The sequence below is a fragment of the Aulonocara stuartgranti genome (genome assembly GCF_965226115.1).
Source record: "Aulonocara stuartgranti genome assembly, chromosome: 12".
Lineage (NCBI taxonomy): Eukaryota > Metazoa > Chordata > Actinopteri > Cichliformes > Cichlidae > Aulonocara > Aulonocara stuartgranti.
The window spans coordinates 10,970,000-10,979,686 of NC_138948.1; the positions used below are offsets into that span (position 1 = coordinate 10,970,000).

Below are 9,687 nucleotides of genomic sequence, written 5' to 3' on the forward strand. Positions count from 1 at the left end.
AATCAGAGGGAGACTGGCTTACCCTGACCGGCGCCGCCCTGCAATCAATGTACAGGTGGGTTCTCAATTAATGCAGTCACGTAACGATGAAGAGGGAGCACAGAGAGCGAAGAGCGAGAGTGGTAGAGCAAATGAGAGAGAGAAAGATACCGGTGATGGCGGGCCCCCGGTCAGGGCAAGAGTCCCCTGCAGCTGTTGGTGCTGCAGTCGCAGGTGCTCGAGCTTGTCCACGGCTCGAGCACCTGCCTTGTCCACTGAGGCAGGGAACTGGCACGTCTTGGAGGCCATGGACTGCTACAGGAGGTGGAGGGAGTGACCGCGGGTGGCTCATGACTACTGAGTTCGACTGAAAGGAGCCTGCGACACCAGGTGCCGAGGGGGAGCTTTTGTGCCTGGCGACAAGGTTTGGGTGTACTGCCCGGTTTGCAAGAGAGGAGTGCCCCCCAAGCTCTGCAGCCACTGGCAAGGGCCGGCGGAGGTCGCGGAGCGGCTAACAGAAGTGGTGTACCGGGTCCGCATGCCTGGCTGGGGCGCATGGTGGTGTTGCACCAGGACAGACGCTCACCGTACTGACCGCTCGCTCCAGCAGCCGCCGGAGCAGGGGATGCTGGTGGCACCCCATGTTTTAATCCGAGTGACTCTTCCCCCGCCGGTCGAGATCGGTGGTCGGTGTACCGAAAGAAGACACATCGACGTTTGCAGGACTTTGTGTTGGGTAATGGGGTTGTCGGGGACGGCTGACCCCTTAGGTGGGGGCTGTTTAGGGTTTTGTTTTGACAGCTATATTCTGTTGTCCAGGCGGCAGCGTTATGTTGCCATGGTTACCATGTGGCGCGCTCTCTCGGCGACTGTGTGTTTTCTGGGAGAGGGAGTGCCTTTTTTTGTTGTTGTTGTTGTTATGCTAGTGCTGCGCCGACCAGTTGGGCTAGCGGCAGTGTTCTCCTGTTGAATGCAAATAAACGTCTGTGCTCCCTGGCTAACACTGCAGAAAGCAAGACCAAACGATACCTCTGTCTCCTCCTTGTCTGAGCTCACCACAGTATGTTAATTTTGCTGACTCATTAATTCTGTGGTCATACCACATCCTTGCAGTTCAAAATATAAAGCGGGGCATCACAGTCAGTTTCAACATTCAACATCTGATCAAACAATTTTGAAGAAATGTCCTGCCTGAGGAATTTCAATGTTTTCTTCTCATGCATGTTTCTCTTCATCATCCAACCAGTCTTCTATTTCATTTTACTTTTAATTTTAAAATAAAACATTTTGTCCATCTTGGAATCGATTAAAATATAATACATCGGTAATGTGTGAAACATATATTGCTGTATTACATATCATACACCATATGACATGTAAAACACACCCTACATATGTATTATAAAGTAGTTCGTTTCACTCAGATGTTGTTTACACATTCCTCTCAATTGTCCCATGAATTTGAATGACAATATTTCATGAAATACAGATGTCTTTAAAGCACAGAATGAAAATTACAATAATCTCAGTTTAGTTTAACAGTCGTGCAAGTACAATGAAGAATTCATCCATGAGAAATATACCTAGTAAAATTTCTCATGATTAAAAAGTGTGCAAGTATACAGTGGGGCAAAAAAGTATTTAGTCAGTCACCGATTGTGCAAGTTCCCCCATTTAAAATGATGACAGAGGTCAGTAATTTGCACCAGAGGTACACTTCAACTGTGAGAGACAGAATGTGAAAAAAAAATCCATGAATTCACATGGTAGGATTTGTAAAGAATTTATTCGTAAATTAGGGTGGAAAATAAGTATTTGGTCACCTCAAACAAGGAAAATCTCTGGCTCTCACAGACCTTTAACGTCTTCTGTAAGAAGCTTTTCTGTCCCCCACTCGTTACCTGTATGAATGGCACCTGTTTGAACTCATCATCTGTATAAAAGACACCTGTCCACAGCCTCAAACAGTCAGACTCCAAACTCCGCCATGGCCAAGACCAAAGAGCTTTCGAAGGACACCAGGAAAAGTATTGTAGACCTGCACCAGACTGGGAAGAGTGAATCTACAATAGGCAAGCAGCTTGGTGTGCAAAAATCAACTGTGGGAGCAATCATCAGAAAATGGAAGACATACAAGACCACTGATAATCTCCCTCGATCTGGGGCTCCACGCAAGATCTCATCCCGTGGGGTCAAAATGATCATGAGAACGGTGAGCAAAGATCCCAGAACCACACGGGGGGACCTGGTGAATGACCTGCAGAGAGCTGGGACCAAAGTAACAAAGGTCACCATCAGTAACACACTACAACGGCAGGGAATCAAATCCCGCAGTGCCAGACGTGTTCCACTGCTGAAGCCAGTGCATGTCCAGGCCCGTCTGAAGTTTGCCAGAGAGCACATGGATGATACAGCAGAGGATTGGGAGAATGTCATGTGGTCAGATGAAACCAAAGTAGAACTTTTTGGTATAAACTCAACTCGTCGTGTTTGGAGGAAGAAGAATACTGAGTTGCATCCCAAGAACACCATACCTACTGTGAAGCATGGGGGTGGAAACATCATGCTATGGGGTTGTTTTTCTGCCAAGGGGACAGGACGACTGATCCGTGTTAAGGACAGAATGAATGGGGCCATGTATCGTGAGATTTTGAGCCAAAACCTCCTTCCATCAGTGAGAACTTTGAAGATGAAACGAGGCTGGGTCTTCCAACATGACAATGATCCAAAACACACCGCCGGGGCAACAAAGGAGTGGCTCCGTAAGAAGCATTTGAAAGTCCTGGAGTGGCCTAGCCAGTCTCCAGACCTCAACCCCATAGAAAATCTGTGGCGGGAGTTGAAAGTCCGTGTTGCTCGGCGACAGCCCCAAAACATCACTGCTCTCGAGAAGATCTGCATGGAGGAATGGGCCAAAATACCAGCTACTGTGTGTGCAAACCTGGTAAAGACCTATAGTAAACGTTTGACCTCTGTTATTGCCAACAAAGGTTATGTTACAAAGTATTGAGTTGTATTTTTGTTATTGACCAAATACTTATTTTCCACCCTGATTTACGAATAAATTCTTTACAAATCCTACCATGTGGATTCATGGATTTTTTTTTCACATTCTGTCTCTCACAGTTGAAGTGTACCTCTGGTGCAAATTACTGACCTCTGTCATCATTTTAAGTGGGGGAACTTGCACAATCGGTGGCTGACTAAATACTTTTTTGCCCCACTGTATGTGTGTGTTGCTGTTATTGTTTTTGGCGGTAGTGGTGAATGGGGTAAGGTTGTTAATGATATATTTGATCACAACCTTAGAAGCGTTTAGGAGCCCATTTTGCTGACTTGTTAATTTCAGTTGTCAGACCACATCCTTTCAGATTAATATATAAAGCTGAGCGTCACAGTGTCAGTGCATTCAACATCTATGAGAGACAAAAGGCAAAATGTTTTGCCCGAGTAATTTCTGTGTTTTCCTTTCATGCATGCTGTTTTTGACTGCATCATCTGCTGATTTTGTTATGTGACTGTATATTTTTTCTTACTTTAGGTCATGGTTCTGAGATTATTGGAGGGAAAGAAGTCGAGCCACACTCACTGCCTTTCATGGCTCATGTGAGTAGTGAACGATCTGTGTGTGGCGGGATATTAATCGATCCACAATGGGTCCTGACAGCCGCCCACTGCAAAGAGTAGGAACACTTACTTTTCTTAAACTTTCAAATCAAAATATTGCAATATTTATGTTTAACTGACTGTGTGAAAAATAATACATAAAGAGATTTAACAGGAGATCACAAGGAAAAGGTCTGTAAGACATGACTTGATCTGACAGCTTGGCAGATTAATGAAAACAGAAGTTGATTACACTCCAAGAAATGACAGAAAACAATTCTAATCCAGCCTTCAAAATATTCATAAATATGTATAAAAGGTGCCTTTTAAATAACAAACATACAAATAATCCTCTTTAAAGGTATTTTATGTTACCCTTGCTTCAGAATTGGAACAAGAAAATAGACACTAATATGTGTCAGTTTATTTTGTCCAGAATCTTTTCAAGCATCATATAAAATGCTTTATTATAATTATTAATGTAAAACTGCTTAATGATTGGAGAGGATGAATATATAACCTTTACAACACTGGGAAATAAGTTATTGTTCATTTTTTATTTATAGTTTGTCCATTTTATTGCATGTTACAGAGAGACAAAATTGCACTCAGTTAAAGAATAACAGACATCACAGCTACATACACATGAAATATGCAATAGATTTTATAATCTAAAACATTTTTATAATGTTGAAATTTCATTCAGCTGTGGGAAAATATCATGAAATTCATTTAAGGCTCAATAACAGCGCGGGTGAAATTTTCCAAATATAATGAGGCAACTATGATTAATTTATGATTGTTTTACACACTCCTGACCTGTAACCATTTTATATGCGTGAACTGTTTTTGTTTACAGTATGACTATAGTGATACTGGGAGCACACTCCCTCAGGAATGTGGAAGTTGATTCTCGGCAGGTCAGAGAGGTTGAGAAACGATTTCCTCATCCTGGCTATTACAGTCCATTCAAGGGCAATGACCTCATGTTGCTCAAGGTAAGTTGATAATTCACTGATCAATACCAAGTGAAGCAAAACCCAGAAGAACCCAGAAGAAAAATACTGTGATAATTAGATTTTATCTTCAGATAATTTAAATATTTTGTTTCAAACATGTTGTATCTTTTTTATTGTTATTTATTTATCTTCTGTCCCTTGAAGTGGACATAAAGTCTTGTTGGATCACAAAATGACATGATGAAGAAGAGTAATTCAATTCAATTCAGTTTTATTTGTATAGCGCAAAATCACAACAACAGTCGCCTCAAGGCGCTTTGTATTGTAAAGTAGACCCTACAATAATCCATGCAGAGAAAAGTCCAACAATCAAATGACCCCCTTTGGCGACAGTGGGAAGTGATTGCTCATAGTAGGACATTAAGATGTGTCAGGGGATGAAGTGGAGGAGGGCCTGGCATTAGAGCAGGGGTGTCCAAGTCCAGTCTTCGAGAGCTACTGTCCTGCAGCTTTTGGATGCATCCTTGTTCCGACACACCTGAATCAAATGAATGGTTTGTGTTCAGGCCTTTGCCAAACTTGATGGCATGCTGAAGAGGTAATCCAATGATTTTATTCAGCTGTGTTAGAGTAGAGATGCATCTAAAAGCTGCAAGCCAGTAGCTCTTGAGGATTGGAGTTGGACACCCCTGCATTAGAGCAACAAGGTGAAAATTCAGAAGGAGGACATACCAGCTTTTGAGGACCCTGAGAAGGGGCAAAATGATGACAGATAGTGTCCATTGTGGATAAGAAGTATTGTATGAGCTAGGGCTCTGAAGTTCTGGAATTTGGTTTATCAACCACCATACAGGAGACAAGCCTGTGAAGAGAAAAAAATTTTCAGGCTCCTCAAAAGTTGATATGTCCTCTGAGCTTTCACCTTCCTGCTCTGATGTGTGTTCTCCCTTCACCTCAACCCCTGACAGTAGGAAGACTGACTCCCCTTCCGTAGTTTCTTTTTGCTTTTCTCCCTAATGTCTGACTTCTTGAAGTATGGAGATTGGTTGAAAATGTGATGTAAGTCCTGCTGTTCACTACAAAGGAAAATGAATACGTTTTGTGTGTCTCAGACTCATGTCCTTGACAGAGGACAAAAATTAATTGCTGGGTATTACTAGGAGGAAAAAAGGTAAAAGCAGACTTATTCTCTTTAATGTATTTTTGTGTACGTATAATTAGACTTTTTAATAAGTTACAACACCTATTTTCCATTTACAAAACAAAATACAGCATATAAATAAATGAGTGGGGGTTCAAGACTTTAGCACAGTGCTGCATGAATACTTACGTTATGACCTGCACTGTAAAGGTCAAATATAGACAGTCATTATCAGTATGTAACATGTCCATTTAATTATTGTCCAGCTGAAGGAACCAGTGATGCTCACCAAGACAGTGAAATGTCTCCAGTTGGGCAACACCGTCAAGGAGCCTCCAGCTGGCAGCAAATGTATGGTGGCTGGATGGGGACTAACTGAAAGCAACCAACCATCTGATGTTCTCATGTCTGCCAATGTGACTGTGATCGACAGAGAGACATGCAACTCTTATTATTATCCTGTTATCACCAGTAACATGATATGTGCTGGTTCAACTGGCAAAAAAAAGGTTGATGTTTGTCGAGTAAGTATATTGAGTGTGTGTGTATTTTTATTAGTTCTCTGAATTAAACAGGCATTCAGCTCAACACTCTTGGCTTTTTCACATCCACAAGTAGTCAAAGAATGACTACCATGTATTTGTTTTTCCTGCAGGGGGATTCAGAAGGGCCACTGTTGTGCGATGGGGTGCTGGTTGGAGCTACTTCTTTTGGAAGGACGTGTGAGAGTAAAGAGAACGTACCGGGAGTCTACGCATTTGTCTCAAACAAACAACTCAGCTGGATCAAAGAAACAATGAAGTCATATGAAATGCCATGAATCCACAGGCATCAATACATATGAGCTAAGCAAGACAAAAATATTTTATGCTTAATCTGTCACTGCTTTCACCATAGAGGATACACATATATGATATCAGCCCCGTCATGGTTAGTACTGTCCACTGCAGAAACATAAAACCAGATCTTCTTTGCAGCCTTTCTCTTGGACAATCATTGTAAAGGTTTGTGGATTATTAAATTTTCCAGAATTGCGTTTTGGCTGCTGTTGCTGTAGAGTCTACATAAATGTGGTTATTTCTGAAAGAATTTCTACAAGAACAGTTCCTAAAATAATTTCTTCTTGCAGTGAAAAATGACCTTTACCCATCTTTTATTGTCTTACTTGTAAAAAGATAATACTTAATACTGTTAACTAGAAAACTGAGTTAAAAAGATTTGTTTATGAAAACCCCCAAGAAACATTTTATATACCTTTTACATTTTCTACTTTCTAATAAAGCTAACAGCATGAACAAAAAAGATTTCTTTCTTTCTCTCTTTTGTTGTTTGTACTGCAATTCTTTCAAAATTGTGTTTTTACACTAACTCTTAAATCTTTAAAAATGTTTGTGACCCAGAGCTAATAGTTTAGTCTTTTATTTTTAGTATTCAAATTTAATAACTTTTAATTTCTTTTAAAGAAACATTTTTGTAATTGTATTTTCAGAAAGCTAACCAGCAGATGCATGATGTGATTATTCTCTGATCTTATTGTTGGATTGTCATTTATGCTTAGAAACATATACTTATATATGCTTAGAGTTATATAATCGATTGCTTATTGATAGGATCTCTGATCCTTAGTAGTCTGTAAAGACTGTGTGCATTCCAGAGCACTCTGGCATACACACACATCTTAAGGTCATGATAGAGGTTGTACCTTCTCTCTGATTTATACTATGGGAGTACACATACTCTGTATCTGTCTAAGTATAAGGGTCCTTTGTTTAGGTGGACCGCTAGACTCCTGGCACCGGCTTTTTAAGGAGCCGTTCACAGGGCCATATCTTGGCACACACACACAAACGTACCTACACGTACACACAGACGGTACGCTTTGTTCACATGTATGCTTGTGTTAGATGGCGTATGTTAATGAAACTACGCATATTCATGTAACCACAATAAAAAGCAATAAAGTGCTACGGGGGAGCTGACTGAGAGTGACCGGGGTTCGAGTGGCAGGAACAGCGCTCGTCTCGGTCATCTCCTTTGTTCACAAGATCACACAAAGAGTTCTGCCTGGTGTCCCATACTTTGCTAGCTGCAGTAGAATTGTCTCTGATTGTTCTAGCAATAGGTTTGTGCTAGTGTAAGAGATTCTTTTATCAAGCACTCAGATGTAATGAAATAACACTCAGACACTTCAGCAGTTTAACGTGCACGGGTGAAACCTCAACAGAGATTCACACCCGTGGAGCAGCTCGCTGCCTTTATTTATACACAGCAGGAAGCATACAAAAAAGGAAATATCATGCTTATCTTGTCAAGCAAGCAGGTGTGACTTCTCAAGAACTTTGTATCCTCCACAAGGTCGTTTCTTACTCTTGGTTCCTGGTTCCTGAGCTAGGACAAAAACAAAAGTTCATAGTTAGTAAACCCCTTTTAGACAACAATCACTGTGTTGAATATTTGTGGTTGTACATAAATATAAATGCAATAAATAATAGCAGGAAAGTGATAATTACAGTCTGACTTTGAGGCCTAAGAAAAATGATACTTTTTCTCTGCTTTTCTTCCAAGTTTTCTTCAAAACACATTTACAGTAAAGTATAGAAAGAGAATATTCACTGAAAAAACACAAAACAATCAAACAACACTTACTTGCACAACTAGTTGATACAAAATCTTAAAACATTTAGTTGCACATGTTGAAGGCTTTCCCCTTTCAGTCAGTGACTGTGGCCCATGTAGACACTTTTTTACATGTGCAGCACATCCATGCATGATTTTACAATATACAGATAATAATATTTTATAATATATATTTTATTTCTCTCCTTTCTAAAACATCTGACACTGCTTTTCTGAAAAAAGTACTTTACACTAGTTGCAAATCATGTTATTATGCACATGTTCTCTTGTGAATGTGTGTAAATGGTTGTCTGACTCTCTAAGTTAGCTCTGCAACAGGCTGGTGACCTGTCTAGGGTGTACCCCTCCTCTTGTCTTATGCAAGCCTTAAAGTTGGATAAGTGGAAGAGAATGGAAGGATTGTTTCCTTCAAAAGAAAATTACAGTAATGCCAACAAGAATATGAGAGTATACCAAAGTATGTTGCACTAAACACTGTCATGGTCCTGGGTCTAGTGTCCCAGTGTTTATGTTTTTGAATATTAATATTCTGTGATTTAGTCTTTTGTATTTCTAGCTCCCTTGGTTATTCTTTAGTATTTTGGTGATTTCTAGTCTTTAGGTTTTGTTACTGTGCCTCACCTGTGTTCCTTGTGTTATGTCTAGTCATTCTGGTTTCTATGGTGTTGTTCCTGTGTTAGAGTTTGCTGTTTTGCTTCCTCCCTGCCTCATGTGTGTGATTAATCCCAGCTGTGTTTCCCTCCTGGTCCTCATTCCCTAGTTACCCCTCTATGTATTTAGTCCTCCATCTTCCTCTGTCTGTTGCCAGTTCATCTGCTTCTCTTTCCAGGTTTGTATTTCATGTAGTGTTTTGTGTTTAGCTTTCCCAGTTTAGTTTTTGTTAGTCTCCTTCTTGTCTTTGGTTTGTCATGTTTTGTTCTGCTTTTTCAAGCAGAACAAGTAACAACACTGGGAACAGTAAAGAAAAACAACAACAAACAAACAAAAAAACACATAGTGTTTTCAATGAGAGAAACGTTTCATCACTCATCCAAGTGACTTCTTCGGTCTCAGTTTACTGCAGGTTTCCCCAACCTTATAAACACTACCTTTCCATAATGACTGAAACTAGCACCACTGAATGAGCAATGCGCTGGGATTTCAGTTCCTTGATCATTAATAGGCAAATTGTCATGAACATTGATCCAAGCACACTAATCAAAGATCAGTGATCAATGGCCATTAGTACCATTCATAAAGAGTTGAATTCCTGCCTGTCCAGGATATGTATGTCCTCATCGTTGAAAGGGTGGCCACTAGCCTGTAGGTGTGAATAGACTACGGAGACCTGAGGTGATGAGTTAGCTCTTCTGTGTTCTGCCATCC

At 40.6% G+C, this 9,687-nt stretch overlaps 1 protein-coding gene across 1 annotated transcript; it reads left to right on the forward strand.

Moving 5' to 3' along the window:
• Positions 1-694: 694 nt before the first annotated feature.
• On the forward strand, positions 695-6,961 carry LOC309719033 (granzyme K-like). The gene is made up of 5 exons (XM_082554798.1): positions 695-1,223; positions 3,519-3,662; positions 4,445-4,583; positions 5,952-6,209; positions 6,341-6,961. The coding sequence occupies exons 1-5, from the start codon at positions 1,162-1,164 to the stop codon at positions 6,503-6,505; spliced, it is 768 nt and encodes a 255-aa protein (XP_082410924.1). The 5' UTR covers positions 695-1,161; the 3' UTR covers positions 6,506-6,961.
• Positions 6,962-9,687: the final 2,726 nt, after the last annotated feature.